Source organism: Arvicanthis niloticus, chromosome 1 (genome assembly GCF_011762505.2).
Source record: "Arvicanthis niloticus isolate mArvNil1 chromosome 1, mArvNil1.pat.X, whole genome shotgun sequence".
Classification (NCBI taxonomy): Eukaryota; Metazoa; Chordata; class Mammalia; order Rodentia; family Muridae; genus Arvicanthis; species Arvicanthis niloticus.
In genome coordinates, this window is record NC_047658.1 from 111,168,136 (window position 1) to 111,187,145 (window position 19,010).

Genomic DNA, 19,010 nt, shown 5'->3' on the forward strand with positions numbered 1-19,010 from the left:
CCTCCATCATCTTTCTCACTACCCATCCACCCATCTGTTCTCTCACTACTCATCCATCATTTATCCCATGTACCTGCTGTCTATCCATCCATATTTACCTACCCACTAATCAACCACCCACCATCCATCCATCCATATATTATCTAGACAGTGAGCCAGCCAGCTATGAGCCAACAGCCATCTACCTACCCAATATTCATCTATATGTCTATCTCTCCATTCATCTATCTGACTTTCGTTGAATACTGCCATAACCAGGCCCTGTGCTACCACTAGAAAATATGAGTGAGATGCCAGTCCAGACACTAGCAGTCCAAGTCTAGCCAGAGAGGCCAATACATTAGGAAGAAATAACTGAGTGATAATTTGCCACATGATCTAACGGGGATAGAAGTTGACTCTTACCACCACTCCCCGTGAAGTAGCTGGGGATGAGGGAAACTAGCCTTCTGAGTAGACTCAGCCTTGGCATAATATAAACCATGGAATAAGCATGGAGAGCAGAACCGTGATACTCCACACCCTGCTCCTGACAGGGTGGTTATCCCATTCCCTGCTCCTCCTGAGAAAGTGGCTAGCCCATACCTTGCTCCTGACAGGGTGGCTAGCCCATACCCATCTTCTCACTGGGTAGCTAGCCCATAACCTGCTGCTCCTGACAGGGTGGCTAGCCCATACCCTACTCCTGACAGGGAGGCTATCCCATACCCTGCTGCTCCTGACAGAGTGTCTATCCTATACCCAGCTCCTGAGAAGGTGGCTATCCCATACCCTGTTGCTTCTGATAGGGTAGCTAGCCCATATCCTGCTTCTGACAGGGTGGCTAGCCCATACCTTGCTGCTCCTGACAGGAATGCTATCCCATGACCTACTACTTGAAAAGGTGGCTATCCTGTGCCCCATCATGTCTGTTTGATGATAATGGAATTTTGTGTTCATCTGCAGAGCTGGAAGACAAATTTTCTCTACTTCAGTATAGTACAGTAGAGAACCTGCCACGTCCACAAGGCATCAGCTTCTGCCTACATCCGGTGGTCACCTGGAGTCTGGGGGATAAGGCTTTGCAGGGGTACTGTCTTCACCATCCTCCTTGCAACTGAAGAGGGCAGGGCATGGGCTTCAGTCAAGCTCCACATGCTCGTCAGAAGCTGAGGGTCAGCTTTGGTTATTGTTGGTAATATGCTCAAAAGCAAACCCCCAAAGGGTGGCACCTCTGACAGACAGTGTCTCGATGACTAGATAGTCACACAGGAAAGACGATACTGAGCCCTTTCCATACCCCATACATAAACATTAACTCAACCTGGATCAATGATCTAAATATAAGACAGAACCCACAAAACTCTTATGGCTGGGATGAGTCTGTGACCTTGTGATTGGCAGTAGGCTCTTAGAGCTGATGCCAATGACACCAGCTGAGAGAGAGAGAGAGAGAGAGAGAGAGAGAGAGAGAGAGAGAGAGAGAGAGAGATACCGAACTGAACACCATAAAAATTGATTTCTGTGTATCATAGGGTATTATGGAGAAGGGGAAGACATAATCTGTAAATATTTGCAAATCATACAATTGATAAGGATTGATATCCATTCTCAGAAAGATCCACAGCTAGAAGAACAAGAAGACAAAACATTTAGAAGTAAGCCTGCTCCCACCGTCTTTTGGGAGACCTTCTTCCGTAGAAGGCTGATGGGTGACAGGTAGCCTGATGATGCTCAGGGCAACCAGCCACTCGGCAAACTCAAAGCAAGACCACACCACACCCTTCAGGATTGCTGTACTTTAAAAGAATAAAATAACAAAGATAAGCCAGGAGAGGTGGCATGTGTCTGTAATCTGGCACTTAGGGGGCAGAGGCAAGAGGATCAGGAGTCCGTGTTCATCTTTAGCTACAGAAGAAGTTTGAGCCTAGCCTTGGGTACATGAGTCTTCATCTAAGAAAAAAAAACTTATAAGCCAGGTATGTGGTGGTATAGCCCTTTAATCCCAGCACTTGAGAGGCAGAGGCATGGTCATCTCTGAATTTAAGGCCAGCCCCATCTACAGAGACCTGGACAGCCAGGTCTACACAGTGAGACCCTGTCTCAAACAAATAAAACTATATAGATGCCAGATGTCAAGAGATGTTGGAACCCTTGTGGCATCCTAACAGAAATATAAAATGAGGAAGTGGCGTAGAAAGCGAATGAGGCTAGTAAGATGGCTCAGCAGGTAAGGCTCTTGCTACACAAACCTGGAGACCTGAGTTGGAGCCCCAGATCCCACACATCAAGGGAGAAAGAGAGAACTAACCCACAAAATTGTCCTCCATCTTTCATACATGTGCGACAGCATGCATCCTCACACACATCACCCATACCCTACACAGTAATAGTGATAATTAGAAAGTTTTAAAGATTTATTTTATTATTTTTTAGCTATACTCCTGTGTGTCCATGTGGGTATATGCATATGAGTGTAGGTGCCTAAGGAAGTGAGAAGCATCGAATCCTTCCGAAGCTAGAGATGCCTGATGTGGGTGCTGAGAACTGAACTTGGGTCCTCTGCATGAGCAGCGCTTACTCTTAACTGCTGAGCCATCTCTCAGCCCAGTAATACTAATTCTTTAAAGTTAAAGATGGCAAAGCTATCAGACCCAGCGATTCACTTAGGTAGCTACACTAAAGAACTGAGAGCAGGCTCTTGGGTAGAGTCACCTGGAGTTCTCTGTTATGGCATTATTGCAAACAGCTCCAAGGTGAAAATACAGCAGATATCTACTCCCTGGGCCACAGGCTGTGGTGTGGTAGCTATGTAAAAGATTTGGTACAGTGAAGTATTACTCCGCCATCAGCAAAGCAAACAGGGAGGCATTCTGAGAACAGGCTATACAGACAATCTGCACAGTGATGGTTGCCATTGTCACTGACTCATGTGAGACTCTAGATAGGTCATAGACTGGTGGGAGGATCACTCTTCCCTTGGCTAGGGAAGAAAACACTTTCTATGTCTGATAAACAGAGTACTGGAGAAAGAGCAGACAGGTGTTGGGTACTTGACATGGTGTGGTGGTTTGAATATGCTCGGCCCAGGGAGCTATTAGGGGGTGTGGCCTTGTTAGAGTAGGTGTGGTCTTGTTGGAAGAAGTGTGTCACTGTGGGGATGGGCTTGGAGACCCTTCTAGCTGCCTTAGGTTGCCGAGTCTTCTCCTGGTCACCTTCAGAATAAGAGACAGAACTCTCAGCTCCTTCTCCAGCATCATGTCTGCCTGGATGCTGCCGTGCTCACTGCCATGATGAGAATGGACTGAACCTCTGAAACTGTAAGCCAGCTCCAATTAAATGTTTGCTTTTATAAGAGTTGTTTTGGTCATGGTGCTTCTTCACAGAAATGGAAACCCTAACTAAGACACATGGCAAGGTTTGACGGCAGTGAGCAAACTCTTAACAATTGTGAAAAATCTTATCTATTGTATCTCAATTTGACAAAAATAAACCAAAGGATTAGCCCCACTCTACTTCCATCCCATCAAAGCTCAGTCCTTATAACCATTGCTTTGCAGCTGCCCAGCCCTAAATCTAGTGAATTTGGATTCACTACAGACACACACACATACTCACACACATGCATACACACACACATGCACACACACACATACATACATGCATACACACATGTACACACACACATGCACACATGCATGCACACACACATTCACATTCACACACACCCGTGCCCCCATGTCCCAGGCCCTGCTTTCAGGGTATATCTGCCCACCATCCTGTGTCCCTCACCATCAGTACCAAGCACATTTGAACAGTATAGTGAAATACTGCAGAACCTCTGCTGACTCCACAGTCCCAGCCTTCTGGCTGACCTTCCCCCCAGATACACATACAACTCAGGCAGCCCCCTGGGATGTCTGGATCCCCTCCTCCATCCTTTCTGTCTTTGTCAGGTCTTCAAACCCAGGAGCCCCAACTGCAATTATGCTCCACATTCCCCCTGCATGGCTTGTGTCCTCCATTAGAAGGATGGGAATGAGATGGCCAGGAGGACAGTCCTCACTCACACTGGGAACAGAGCCGGGGACAAGACGCAGGTGACAGGCTCGAGCCCACCCTCACAATACTCTAAGCTTTGAGAATAAATTACAGAGTAGATTTGGCAGCAACAGGGAGTGTTCAGAGTTGAGGCCAGCTCAGGAGTCTCCATTCTTGCTCGCCCTGCCTCCCTAACTGCACTGCAGGAAGTTATCCCCTAAACTGCGATGGGGTAATCTTGATCACTGGGCTTCTGTCTGTCCTGCAGTTCAAGGCTCCCTGCCAGTCTGTACCAGCAAATGCTATCAGCTTCAGGTCTCTGATTCTATCCCAAGCTGTCCCTACTCTCATACATGTCCTGCATTTCTGCGTGCCTGTGGGGTGAGACCATGCGCCCATGTAAACCCAGACATTAAAGCTGGTCCATCAGTTCTATGATCTTGTTCCTGTCTCTGGTGATGCCCAGGGTGGCAGAGAGACAAGAGCCTGCCCAGCACATGGCCAGAATAAAGGTTAGGATGCAGAGGGGGTGGACCAGAGGGATTCCTTCTACAAACGTGGTGGACATCCTGCCTCCATGCCTATTTAGAACCTGTTCTACCCAACATATTGCAGAAGAAAACCCAGATGCCCACACCTGAGACCCACCTGGCTTAAGTCCAAGAAGCAAGCAGAGCCCAGGCCTCCCTGCCACAATGATTGGCAGGCATGGGCCAGGACAAGGCTCTCTTGTCAGGTCTTGGCTGCGTGGCTTTAGACTCTGCCTGAGACAGAGTCAGGGGAACCTCATAACAGCCACACCCAAGCAGTGCCACTCTGGCTTCTGAGAGGCCTCAGTTTCCCAGTCTGTGGAATGGGAAAGACCATGTCCTACTACATCTAGTTGTCAGAGGATAAACACGCACAATCCTGCTTCCAATGCCCAGAACCCAGTGAGATGCTCACCCAGAACCAGCCCAGCGCTGGCATTTTTGGCTGGCTGCAAAAAGGGCAGAAATATGAGCTGGAGGGGGAGGGAGAGAGTGGTCTGGCCACCCAGCACCAGCCTTGGCAGAAGCCCTGGCTCTTGTCCTAGTATTGGTGTGCCCCTCCATCTTAATTTGATGTTAAAGAAGCCAAATTGGGTTGTTTTGAACAGAACACGTGGGGATAAGTTGCTTCATGGGAGTCTAAGTGAAGACAGAGGGAGGGAGGCTGGGAAGTAGTTCGATGGCAGAGAGAGCATCCTTCCCAGGGCTCAGCCCCAGCAAGCTCAAACTGTGTGATCAAGTGCACGTCCTCCTGCCACCCCACTCCGGGTTTATTTAATAACCTCTGAACTGGGAGGATAACATGCAGGAAACGTTTCCTGGGTCATTTATTTGAAAATTTTTCATATAAAAATACCCAAGGTGATGACTTAGTGGCCAGGACTCCCCCTCCCCTCCTGGCTTCCCGGCCTCATCTGTCTCCCTGCTCTTCCAGCAGTTTCCGTTATGACTTCGAGTCATCGGAGTTACTTTACTTCCCAAATAAATCTCCACAACAGCGCGGAAATATTAAGAGTATTAATAGTGCCTGTAAAAACATCCGAAGACTCACATCTGCCAGGAGCAGTAGATGCAGCAAGCTGGGGATGCCTCGTTGGGAGTCCGAAGCCAGGTGGCCTAGGTCCCTCCAGGGGACAGGCAAGGTCCCTCTTGGGGCTCTAACAGGGTCCCTCCAGGATGTGTGCAGACTCCCTTTAGGGATACCAGGTTCCCTTGAGGGACCACTACTAGCCCCCACCCCACCCCCGCGCAGCAACTGACCATATCTGTCTGTCTGTCTGTCTGTCCGTCCGTCCGTCCGTCCGTCCGTGTCCCCTGAAACCTCTACCCAAGTCCCTCCGCGCTCCTTCTGCAGAGCGGCTCAGGGAAGGTCCTACCACCTGAGTTGGGGGTTCCTGCGTCCTGTGCCTCGTGCGCGATTGTTTCCGGTCCCCGCTGGCACTCTCGGTCCGCAGAGGCTCCCTCTCGGGTCAAGCCCTCCAGGCCGATGTCGCTGTCCTGCGTGTCCTGCATGATGTGTTCGCTCCAGACGCCCTGGGTCCAGCAGAGGGACCGGCAGAGGCGGGAGGAAGGCTGAGCCCAGCCGCCTGCACCGCGCTGCTCCGCCCCCGGCGCTTTGGTCCTGGGGTCCCCCGGCTCTCCGCCCCGGGGGTCACGGGGTCACCTGCAGCCGCGCCCTCGCCCCGCCCTGTTCCCGCCCCCGCCCCCCACTGTATGGGAGGTGCCCCCAACTCTAGCCTGGTCCCAGGGTGCAGCCTTGGACAGGGGAGGCTCGCAGGGTGGCCCAGCCCCGCCTCTAACCCACAGGACCCTGGGCGACCACTCTGCCAGTTTGTGGGAAGAGATGAAAAGGCTAAGGCCAGTACGGTGGAGGTGGGATGTTGTTTTATTTTATTTTTAGTCAGGGTCTCACTTTGCTGTCCTAGCTGCCCTAGAATTCACAGAGATCCACCTGCCTCTGTCTCCCCAGTGCTGGGATCAAAGAGGTGTTCATCACACTCGCTATTTGATTTTTATTTTATAGAGAGAGAGAAGGAAGGAGGGAGGATTTTGAGACAGGGTCTTGCTATGTTGCTGTGGCTGGCCTCAAACTGGACACATCTTCCTGCTTTCATCTCTCAAATACTGGGATTACAGATGCAACCCATCACCTTCTGGACAAAATCCAGGGAGTTTTAGGGTACCTTTTAGGGTAACCCCCACCTGTGCAGAATTTAAGATACTTGAGAAAACCCCAGGGTGGAAGGAAACGTGGGGATTCTCATTAACTGAACCAAAGAGAATTTAGCCAAGAGCTTTGCGCCTCTGGCTGCTTGCTTGTTCTGGGCCCCTGCTGCTGCGCAGGCTCTGTCTGGGCAGGGTTCCAGAGACCCTGCTCTCTGGGAGGCTCTGTGGGATGGGCACTCTGAGCGCCCCACGGCTCAGAGGAGGTGCCTCTTGTGTGACATTTCTAAATAACTATCATAAATTGTAGGACAGAAGGACCATAAACAAAACGTTAATCTGCTGGTTGAGTGGGGGGGAAGGGGGGGGAAGGGGGAAGGGTAGGTGGATGGGAGGCCAATCTCAACGTTTGGGGCGGGGGTGGAGGGAGTCATTTTACCCTTTTTTAACCCCCAGGGGAGGCGAATTAGGATGGTGTTGACAACAGGGAGTGCTAAGGACCCTGGGTCACCTGCCAAGTTGACTCTCCACTAACACTTTGGTTGGACATTGATGGAGACAGGTCCCAGACACTGTGTGGCCCCTACTGCACTCTCACAAGGAATGGGCTCCCAGCTAGGGGCATGAGCCGTGGCTCTTCTCCCTGCCAAGCCTGAGTGGGGGACGTGCGTGGTCCCCATGTACACTGCTCTGAATGGAAGAGACTCTAATGGATGAACCACAAAGAACCATCCCCAGCCAAGCGAGCTCTGTTGTTCCCACCTTGCCTGGGTAAGTCTGGCCTGAGACATTTGATACTAGGTCGGACTTTTTCTCTCCCTGGGAGCCTTAAGAAGCCTCCCTTGGGGTGTGCCCTGCACCTGGTGGCTGTGGAGGAGGCCACATGGAGCCAGGGGCTGTCCTGGTTCCCTCCCACGGTCAGTCATGATCCATCTGACCAGCGTGTGGGAGTCGAGATAAAACTGGTTTTTCTTGGAAGGGTCTGATCACTAACGTGGCGCACAGCAATAGCTCTGTTGTATAAATACACAGAAAATTCTAGAATTCTTATCCTTGAAATGATGAACTGTAAACCAAAAAGACTCAGGGGGACAAAAATGTAAACACTTGCTGGGACTATTTTTACTCCCTCATTGTTTACCTTTGGGGGCCAGGGCTGGCTATTGTCTACGGAGCCAGGTTTTAAAATACACATTTTTTTAAAAAAATGTATTATTATCAGAAGTATGCGAAGGAGTCTTTAATAGAAGTTGATTCATTCAGACTGAAACCAGGTTTCCTCCTTGTCATTATCTTGCTTCAGTTTATATCATATTCATGTAAATCTCTTGGTTATGTACAATCTATGCGCAACTGTCCTGACCACTGGTCCAAACTTCACAGGCATATCATGTTAGAAACAGGACAGCAAACACCTGGAACAGCACCCCCTTTAAAAAAGATTGCTCTCAACTGCTCTTTTAGCCAATAAAGTCATATGGGAGCCTTGCCAGGCTAGGCAAAGGCGGGGCTCCCCATGTGGCCCTCACAGATAGAGTGGCCCCTATGCAGAATGTCCTCCCCACATCACAAGAAGGCCTGGGGTGGGGACCCTCTGCAGCGAGGGCCTCCCCAGCCTGTATACATTGGGGGAGGTATTTATACCAGCAGCAAGCAGGGTGAGCAGACTGAGCAGGGAGGTGACGTGCCTGTCATTGGAACACACAGCCATCATTACGGAATACAGTAATCAGAGAGCCCAGCGTGTCATTATGGAAAATGGTTTCCCTTTTTGGTGAGGTGGAGAGGGAGGGAGGAGGCAGCGCTCCGTGAGGCTGTGGCCAGAACACAGCTCATGGGCTTGGCACAGCTTAAAATAGACTTTGCCAGTGATGCCTTGGACCCAGATGGGACAAGCTCAGTCCTCCCAGGAGGCATATCAAGGCCTGTAGCTTCTTTGAGCCCACAGTCACACTTAAGGTCACATGTAACCATAAGGCCAAGCCCTAGTGCGTATTAGAGGCCAGAGCTGGCAGGGTTGGGCGATGGCTGCAAAAGTAAGAAAATAGCTCACTTCACAGGTGTCTCCTTGGATCCCCTCTGAGCTCCCTGCGGCTGTCTTTGGACTCACACTTCATTATCTGCCATTAGAGACTTCAGTGTCATTGGAAGCTGAGAGCAAAGCACACTCTTCAGGGTCTGAGACTCTAGCAGCTTGCAGAGGGCAACCAGATGTGGATCTAAGCGCTCAGGGCTCACTGACACTGAGTTTGAGAAATAAAGCATCTCTGTGCTGTGCTTGTGACCCGTCTGAACCTAGGCAGTGGGACAAAGGCTAATTCAAACACATTTCACTCTTAGTATAAACTTCCCAACGGAGTATTTAAGAGATGTCCAGGCCATTAAAGGCGCTATTTGCTCTATGACAGTGGATCCTCCGGTTCAAAGGGGATGAGGAATAGCCACGGCCCCTCTCTTTCCATTCCCCTCCAGATTCTCCAAGCAACCTTTCCTGAACCTTTCGGTTTGCTGAACCTTTCCTGTCTCCTAGGTAAACCAAAGGACACCAAGCCATCTCACCCCACCCCCCACTCCTGATGTCGCTCACACACTCAGGCCAACATCATTAATAAAATCATTGTCTCCAGGGGAATCTGGCTCTGTGAGCATCTGCTGTAGGTTAGGCCACTGACACCATGGCTGGGAGACCGACACTCAGAAGAGGATGGCAGGGGCGGGGCACGCTCTCATGTGCAGGTATATAGCTGTAATCCCAGCACTTGAGAGATGTAGGCAGGAGGATCAGAAGTTCAAGGTCATCTTCAGCTACAGATCGATTTCAGAGTCAACTTTAAGTCATAAGACTCTGCCTCAAAAGACATAAACAAGCCAGTGAAATGGCTCGGTGGGTAAAGATGCTCACTGACAAATCAGATAAGCTGAAGTTGATTCTGGGACGGCAGGGATGGGGAGGGAGTTTGTGGAACCTCGGGTGAGAGTCAGGTGATCCTCCCCAACCATATCATTCACCATCCAAGAGAATGTAAGGCTCCCAGGTGACGGGTGCTGGCAGAGGTGGCTCTAGATGCAGAGGAAGGGTGCTCGGTGGCTAGGCAGAGGTGGCTGTGGTCAGTGGGGCAGGAAAGTGGCCAGAGAGCTAGCTCTCTCTTTCTCTCTCTCTCTCTCTCTCTCTCTCTCTCTCTCTCTCTCTCTTTGTGTGTGTGTATCTCACACCTGAGTGGAGGCCACAGGCTAACACTGAGTACCTTCTTCATCCCTTTTCAATTTAACTTTCAATCTCTCACTAACCCTGGATATCCATTTGGCCAATGCATCCCAGCCATTCTCCTGTCTCTGCCCATCCCCATGCTGGGATTGCAGGCACACGTGAGCACTCAGAGTTGATCTAAGCACAGCAGACACCTTTTCTAATCTCTCTGGCCCTTTTGTCTGATGTTTGTTTTTAAGACAGGGGCTCTCTATGTAGCCCTGGCTATCCCAGGGCTTGCTTTGTAGACCAAGCTGGCTAAAACTCAGAGTCAGAGCTCCTGAGTACTGGGATTAAGGTGTGCACCACCATGTCTGGCTGATTTTTTGGTTTTGTTTTATTTGTTTGTTTGTTTCTTTCTTTTTGACACAAGGTCTTACTATGTAGTCCTATCTGTCCCAGAACTCAATTTGTAAACTAGGATAGCCTTGAAATCACAGAGATCCTCCTGCCTCTGCCTTCCAAGTGCTGGGATTAAAGGCACATGCTACTATGCTTTGCCTTTTTTTTTTTTTTTTTTTTTTGACAAAGTTTATAACCCTATGCAGTGAGCCTATACCAACATTGACTCTAGAAAGAAAAATCTAGGAGATGCCTGAGGTTCAGAAGCCCGGCCAGACAACACAACCAGTCTCAACCCTACCGTATGATTTTACCCACAGTCTCAGCCACGTGATGTCTAAATGACTGTTCCCGTGTGCTGCTTTGGAACATGACACGTAGAGAGGAAGAACATGCCAGGACCCACACAGTGAGTAAGTGGAGACCCTGGATTCAATCCCAGGCCCAACTATTCTAGAAAGTTCTACTCAATTCCAGAACTCTCTTTGTGGCACTATATGACCTTGCACCATTTCTTCCTGGCATTTAGGGGTGGGGAACACACACCAGTTACCACATGTGGCTGCCAGGAGTAGTGGAAAGAAGGTTCTAGAAACAAGAGGGCAAAGTGCTGTCCTGTCTTGTCCTGTCATAGTTTGGGCTCTTTGTCTTGCCTTTAACCTTTAGTTTGCTTACTCATGGGGACGAGGCGGTGAAGGGCCTAGCGTGGAAGGCAGTCCACCAGGCAGGTCCTGGTGTTTGCTAACATCTAACCTTAGAATCTACCCACTCCACTTGAGTTTTTGGAGGCAAATGAACTGTAATTAATGAGGCAAATATTTGCCCTCAATATGCCATCAGAGAAAACAGGATTCCTCCACAAAGAGCAAACACCACTGACGGAAGGCTCTGCACATCAACACAGGTGAATCTCCAGTGGCAGATTGGGAGTGTGGACGGGGAGCCTCAGAAGACCACAAGGCTGCTCTGTGGCCCAAGGGATCTCAAGCTCCTTTGAGAGCTGGTGGGGTGGGGTATGCCTCTGGGGGAAAAAGTGAGTTCTGAATGTTTAAAATAAGACAGCGGAGAGGCTGCAATCTGTATATCTACTGTTCCCAGCAGGGCCTTGGGATGGACTTAGCCATTGGAAACAGTCCCATGGTCATCTGATCCAAGCAGTGGCCTTGGAGAGATGGCCCCTGGGGTGGCCTGAGATACCCCTTCCAAGAACAGAAGGCAAAGCTCAAAGTCACTGAGTTCTTGGTGGAAGGGATCAGTCTGTCCTAAGCGTGTCCCAAGTGCCACCTCTCCCTCCTTTAATGTGGGTTTGGACTGTAGCGATTCCTGGGGTCAGGCTGCCCTCAGGGACACAAAGGCCCTGTGGCTCAGCCTCCTCTCCAAAAAGCTGGTCCCAGTCTCCTCCTTGTATGTCCCTTTGGAACGTCTTCCCAGTTCCTTTCAGCCAGCACTTGCAAATAACAGGGCTCTGGGGCCACATTTACAATGTCCTACTTTCCAGGGCTAGGTCGGCTTCCCAGAGGAGGAGGGAACTTGCAAGAGGGACAAAACTGCTCCTCAGGTATCTCCAAAGGGATCTGAGTGAACACATTGCCCACAAGGCCTCTGGGGACAGCCCTGTGGAGGAGGAGGCTTTTTTGTCCTTAAGAAGTAGACAGTGAAGCATGTCCCCAGGCCACCCTAGAGGGACTGAGATAGGCTATGGCTTCAGATCTCACCTGGAGATTGGGCTAGGCTTTGCCCCACACTCAGACCTCGAGGCCACCCACGCAAGAATGGGAGCCCAGTGGCTTTGGTTGCCCTGGCTGGGTTGTATGTCTATTTCTACCTTAAAGGGTCCACTTGTGCCCCAAGTCCCAGTATGGGTATGTTGACTTATAGCCATCTCTTACTAGGGCAGCAGAAAACTGGGTACTCAGGCTGGGCACAGCTGGCTGAAGATGGCTGTGGGAGGTCCAGTGTGCTATGCCATGAAATATAGTCAACAAGGGCAGCTGGTAGCTGGGGCAAGTAGTTTGCTGCTTCTGAAGTCTTTAGTGGCAAAGGTTGGAATAGCTCCGGGATTGACAAACAGAACTTCTGTCAGCTACTCCTGGGCCCTCGGAACTCCACTTAAATGATCACCATGCTGAAGCCTTTGACCTGTCAGGTGACTGACGTACTGAACTCCCTTATCGTTGTATTATGGTCTCTACTTTGACAGCTATGATTACAGTCTTGGCCAGCTGAATGCAGCCTATCTGTTCCAATAGATGCATCCCCTGTATTCAGGGAAACATAAGAGACTAGTGACCACTGTGGACCACTGGAGACAAGCAGGAATCACTGGGGACCATCAGGGGCCACTGGTGACCACTGGGGACAGCTAGGGACCACTAAATATTGCCTAGGCTTTGTGACTTCCTAGCATTCTCAGCCTGAGCCCATCTCCTGGAGGCTCCTAGTGTAACACCTTGCTGGCCAGGCCCAGGTGACCTAGTGGTACAGCAGCTGCCTTCTTATCACCCAGAGACCAGAGAATCAGCTGCAGCCACCATGGCCAGTGTCACAGATGGGGTCTTTAATAGCAATTGCCCATCATCTCCTGTCCTGCAGGTTAGAAGTCAGATGGGGAGATGTGAGGGCTGCCTTCATAGATGATGCTCCCTCCCTGTCTGTGTCCTGATCCCTGTTCATGTAAGAACCCATTGTGTGGCTTGGAGACATCCAAGTACACCATTTTATCCTGATACAGTCATCCACTGTAGCGCTATGGGTGTAGGATGCGGACACAGTCTACACAGCAAAGGGTCACTTTAAAAAATATTTAGAGGATTTTTTTCAATTTTATGTAGGTAAGTGTGTGTCTGCATGTATGTGTGTGTACCACTTGTATGCAGCACTCACGGAGACCAGAAGAGGATGAGACACAGGAGTTAAAGCTGTCTGAGGTACCGCGTGTACTGGGAGCTGAACCCAGTTTCTTTGCAAGAGCAGAAAGGGCTCTGAATCACTGAGCCATCTTCCTAGCCCTGAAGGGTTATTTTTAAATTTAAAATGTTTATTATTGTTGTGTGTGAGTGTACGGGGGGGGGGGGGGAGTCAGATGATTCAGGTGTGGCCAACTGAATACCTCAGGAGCTGCCAAATGGGACCATTGAGACAGGTTAGGCTACACTGACCAGCGCCAGTGGTGGTGGGCTGCAGCAGTGTGTGAGACTGTTATTCCTTGGCTTGCAGCCCTCCCCAGTTCCCGATCCTTTGTCCCTGTCTCCAACTTGTTTCTGTCCTCTCTGGTCTCTGGGGGTTCTGGGCTGGATAGAGCTTGCCCTTGAGCCAGCATCTTAATCTGCCCAGCATAGACCCTCAGGGTGAACTACAGAGAGATCTGTGCTTCCCTCTCCATGCTGAGTGTAGGACACTTGAAGACAATATGGGGCAGGGAGGTACTCAGATGCCCATGTCAGCCACTGGTGGCCCTTCTGTCAAATGTCAGTGTCAAAAGCACCCAGCCCTGCCTCTGACCAACCCTGACATCCTAGACCAGAGCTTGATTCTCCCCTGCCTCTGTTTCCTCATATGGAAAATGAACATCCCCAACAGTGCCTGCACCAAGGGACATCCACCATAGTGTCTTCATCAAGGTGTCAGAGCAGAGACCATGGCCAGGGGAGGCTGGAGCTGGTTCACAGCTGGAGCCAACTCCTTTTCTTTTGAGTCTTTTCTTTGTTTTCTTTCTTTTCTCTGTTTTGGTTTTGGAGAGAGAGTCTCACTCTGTAGCCCAGGCTGGCCTGGAACTCACAACAATCCTCCTGCCTCATTTTCTAATACTAAGATCACAGTCCACTGAGGATGCTGGACTGTCTTCCTTTCAGAGTTTTGCTGTGGCCTCTTCCCTTCTGTGCTCCCACAGTCTGTTTTGCAGGAGACTTTAAATCAAGTCCCTTCCACCCATGCTGACCTGCCTGGAATCTAAGCAAAATGTGGACTCAACGGGCCAGAGCATAGGCTCTGAAAGGTTCCATTTGAGGGGGGAGCTCAGAGATGTCCCAGACTCTGCGTCCTGTCCCCAAGAACGAAAGAGAAAAAGGTCACTGCATTTTTTCAGAGGGAGAGGAAGAATAAACAACTGACAAGAAGAAGCTAAAGAAAAATGAAGAAACAAAAGGTCAGGAGACAGCACCCTGGGCAAGGGTGCAGGTGCGGCCGTCACAGATGGGTCCTGAAGGGCACAGGGTGGAGATCTGAGGTCTCAGCCCATAGAAATGAGAGGTGTACAAAGGCCTTGAGGGCTGCTCTTCTGAAATCCACTCCTGTTCTCTGGAATGCCGTCCTAGGGAGGACTCTGTTCCACCCTGTGACTCAGGCCTCAGGCACTGCCCCTGAATAAGACGTATTTACCCGGAAAGCTCTTATCAAGATGCACACAGTTCCACAGCTGAGCATCCATCCAGTTGATGGCAAATCAAACACATTCACAGTTCCAGGAAGGCCACCCATTGCATCCCCAGGCCTCCTAGGTTCTGACTGGAATGCAGAGCTGGGGAGGGAGGAAGACAGGTGTACAGAGCGGGTGCTGGCCACTCCAGGGGAACCCCACCTAAAGGCCATGTGCCCTGGAGAAGCCCAGACACCAGAGGTGACAGTGGCTTTTCCAGACACTCCCACAGGTCACACATTCCACAGAGCACTCAGTAGCCCAGGCTACCCTAGGACTCACCATCTAACTACAGCTAATAAACTTCTAGCCACCCTCCTGCCTAAGGAGAAGCTCAGAGTTTCCATACCCAAGGACTGAAAGTCAGCCACAGCCTGCCAGGCCAGCCTGAGGGTCAGCACAAGGCCCAGGTTGCTCGTGGCAACCCTCCTATAACCCACATCTGGGATCTGGGACACAAGCCAGCTAGAAATCTTAAAAGAGGAGAGGTGAAGGAGGAGGAGAAATAAAAGAAAATGGCAGAGTCAAGTAGTCCCCTTTCATTCTTCTTGAGTAGCTGTCAGTCACTCAGCAAACATATAGACCATGTGGCAGGATTTCCAGCCCCTAGGATACACAGTATACATAGCATTTGACCTTACCCCTCCTAGAAGACTCCATGAGGAAGGCTTCATGGAACAGTCACAGACTAAACGGAATGAGCTCAGATGCCATGGTTTTCAGCCAACCCATTTCATAGATGAGGAAACTGAGGCCTGGGAGGAGAATATAGAGCCCTGCCCTCTATTCTAATCCTGAGTACAAACCTTCAGCTTGCAGATAATAATAAGAAGAAGAACCCCCAGCTTTTCTTTAGCAGGCAACTATCCAGACCTCAAATGATGTATACTGGTCTCCCTTGCAGCTGCATGTGGCCTGACTTGTTCTTGGTCCCTAAGAATGTGTGACATCATATGAGCTGGGGTACAGTTAGTAGAAAGTACCTGCCTAGTGTGTATGAGACAGCATAACACACAACACCCTGAAACCAAACCAGACTAAATCTAAAGTGGGCAGCTCCCAGAGAGGAAAGAAGTCCCTATTTGCCCTTTAACCTCCTATTGGATGGGATACAGATTCAATGGCTTGCCCTCAGGCAGCCATCTTGGGCTACAGGATGGATGCCTATGCTGGTTGCTGGAGTCTCCTAGTCTCTATGACTTCTCAGGACTGACCTCTTGCTGCTGAGTCAGTCGGGCCTTCCCTGGGTCCCTGAGAAATAAGAAGGGGTGTGGCCTTTCCTAGCTTCCCAGAACTGCAGATTCCTGCGACATCATGCTGGATGCCCCAGGGCCATTGGGACTTCCCAACAGCTCATGAAAGACAGAAGAGCCATGAGGCCTCACCATGGAAGCTGGCAGCCAGCATGGTGCTTGAGCACACAGCCATGGGTAGTGGACACCTCCTTCAGGGTCCCCTTCCTCCTCCCTGGTCATCTGCACTGCCATGTATGGTCTCTAAACCTGGGGATCCTGATGCTATCCTTACCTCCAACCCACACTGACTTCACCACAGACCCCACACATGCTGGGCAGTGACACAGCTCACCCATGACCCACGCTGCCTCTGTTCTTTCCAAAAGCTTCACCTGGCATTTTACTGCTTGGTTCTCGCCTCCCTTCCCTTCTTAGTGTCATGCAGTGGGCGTCACCAGAGGACCCTGCCATGGCAGAGCGTGGTGTCCACTCTGCCAAAGAGGAGACAAGACCTGCACACTCCCAGCATCCATAGCTGCCCTACCTCAGATCAGACTCTGTGACCTTCCTAGGCTGGAGTTCACTCCCTCTGCCTTGAAAGAGAATCATGGACCCTTCATGTGTCCCCTACATCCCTCACTGTTGCTTGGCAACCTCGCATCCTGAAGAAGAGACCTTTGCCACTCAATCTACACTCAGCAGGGCAAGAGGATAACCTTATTTGTACTAGAATGTGACTGGCAGGTGTCTGACTCTAGAGTTCCAGGACAATGGGAAGAAGACTGAAGGATGCGCTTTCCCACATGGCCGGGGATCTATCACTGTGTGACCAGAGATCGTCTAAGGGAGGATCCTGAGTCATAGACCTGTGTTGCCAGCAGGTGTTGAGTCAGGTCTAAGCTTGGGCTTTGTAGTCGGCATAGGAATATCACCCATTCCCTCTGCACCTCTGGGCAAAAAAAGTTCTGCCTCAGATTTGAACCTCCATCACCCTGAAGGTCCTAAATGCCACCCCTACAGTTTAAATGGCTGAGACACAAATTTTATTCTACCATAGAGAGCCCCAGAGAGCCCTGTCCTGACTCCTGCCCACCCAGCTCAAAGATTATAGGTGGGAGCACCCACTTTCCAGAATTCTCAAAAGGAAGCCAAAAGGAAGCACCCCAGAACCCCAGCAAACAACAGACCTGTGCTACTATATCCAATACCCAGTGTGGCCACTGTGTCCAACACCCAGTATGACTGCTGTCTCCTTCCCAGGCTGGAATTCACTCCCTCTGCATTGAAAGAGAATCATGGACCCTGGGAGGGTCTTTCAGATAGTCAAGGACCTCAAGACAGGGTCCCCCTGGGATGACTCCAGATTGTGGATTAAACATGTCCTTGCTCAATATGAGTGCTCCCTCTCACAATCTGGACTTTCTGACACTTGCAGACCAGCACTCACTTCATTTCTCTGAGCCCCAACTTTACTTTAGGACTGACAACAATAAAGCTCCAGGCTTGCCCATCCGCCCTTGAAAGTGGGGGTTGGTTTCAGGGGTGTGCCAGCCTTGGCCTAGAGAGTCTGTGGGAAGCAGCAACCTCCCAGCACAGGCCTTGCTTAGAGGAGTCTTCCCTCTGTCCTGTGGGAGGAGACAGCTCGGCCAGAGTACCAGATGTTGGTCTGTTGCCTGTCTGACCACTACTCACATACTCATGAGTGGGGGAGTGAGGGCCTTTATTTATCCATCAAACATTGGTCCAGGGTGGGGCTGGGAGCCGGGCAGCAGCGAGAAGTAGGTGGGCACTAGAGGGTCACTATCAGGGCACCAGCATGACACCAGTCAAGTGTGGCAGCTGGCTTCCTAGGAGACGGAGGTGGGGAGCTTGGCTCTGAAGTCCCATCCCACCCCATGGAAGGACCCTAGACTCCAAAGATCAGAAGGGTACCAATCTCACAGGAGTCAAGTAGCAGACAGGGCTGTGATCTGCCCACGGCTACACAGGAAGAGACAGGTCCCCACCTCTATGTTCTGTTCTCTATTGTCACATCTCCTGACAGGTGTCTGCTTGAGAGACACAAGGGTCACTCAAGCCTGCCCACCTACTGTGTGTCTTCAGACCAGTGACTTAACTTCTCTGGACCCCAGCTTTACTCCTGGTAAAGCCATATCACCAGTTTTAGGAACTGGTGAGCTCTGTTCTAGGAGCCATTGACGGCTTTATTCTTGTCCCTTTTGTAGTCTGGGGTTCCTAGGGTGGGTACCATTAGAGCCTGTGTCTCAGTGAGTTGCCAAGACATGAAGAAGTAAAGCCTGTGCTCTGGGTGGCTTAGCTGCTATACAAAGGAGACCAATTCTGAAGGGCAGAGGTCAGGGAGAAGGCTAAAAATGTCCCATACCTCTTAAGATGGGGCTGCAACTAAGTTCAAGGCATCTTGCAATCTGCACAGCCACTCAGAAGACAGGAACCCCATTCGTGAGGACACACCAGGATCCATTTGAGAGGTCACTTGCATGTATATATCCATGCCTGGACCCACTGTCACTTTGCCTGTCCTGTCACAGCCAGCCCAGATCCTCCTTCGCTGGCCCCTGAGAAGCCCCCATCCTTACTGATCAGCAGAGGTTCCCACACCGGCTCCTCCATCTTGTTCGCTTCCTTCATCAGACTGCTTTCCACATGTCAACCTCGGGTGGTTCCTGCTCCCTGCAGCAGGTCTGATGCCAGGGCCACCCAAGGTGGCATGCAACACCTCTGGAGCTCAGGCAGGCAGGGAGGCCGCACCCAGGGCGAGAAGAGTTTACAAAATGACTCAGCCGCTCTCAGTCAGATGTCCCAGGATGGTTAATCATTACTAGAGAGACAGACCCCAAAATGAGGACAGACCTTTGAGAATGGGGAAAGACCCTCAATGTGGGGCAGAACCCTAAGAATGGGAACAGACCCCCAAAGTGGAAACAGACCCCCTGAGGATGGCAACAGACCCTTAAGGGTGGAGCCAACTCCCTGCATAGAGACGGGCCCTCAAGGTGAGCCTCCTGACCTGGAACAAGCCCATGGGTGCTCTACATCCA

General features: G+C 50.7%; 1 protein-coding gene across 12 annotated transcripts in view; it reads right to left on the reverse strand.

Annotated features, from left to right (window-relative positions):
• Ano1 (anoctamin 1) overlaps nt 1-18,690 on the reverse strand; it is a 163,931-nt gene extending 145,241 nt beyond the window's left edge. For 4 of the 12 annotated variants that reach the window (XM_076914454.1, XM_076914444.1, XM_034504519.2 and 1 more), the window contains exon 1: nt 5,927-6,154. In XM_076914454.1, coding sequence (XP_076770569.1) covers nt 5,927-6,062 — 136 coding nt within the window. In that variant the 5' untranslated portion in view covers nt 6,063-6,154. Of the gene's footprint in view, nt 1-5,926; nt 6,161-18,548 lie in introns of those variants that run through there. The other 8 variants (XM_076914456.1, XM_076914435.1, XM_076914423.1 and 5 more) reach the window with 5 other exon arrangements.
• Nucleotides 18,691-19,010: the final 320 nt, after the last annotated feature.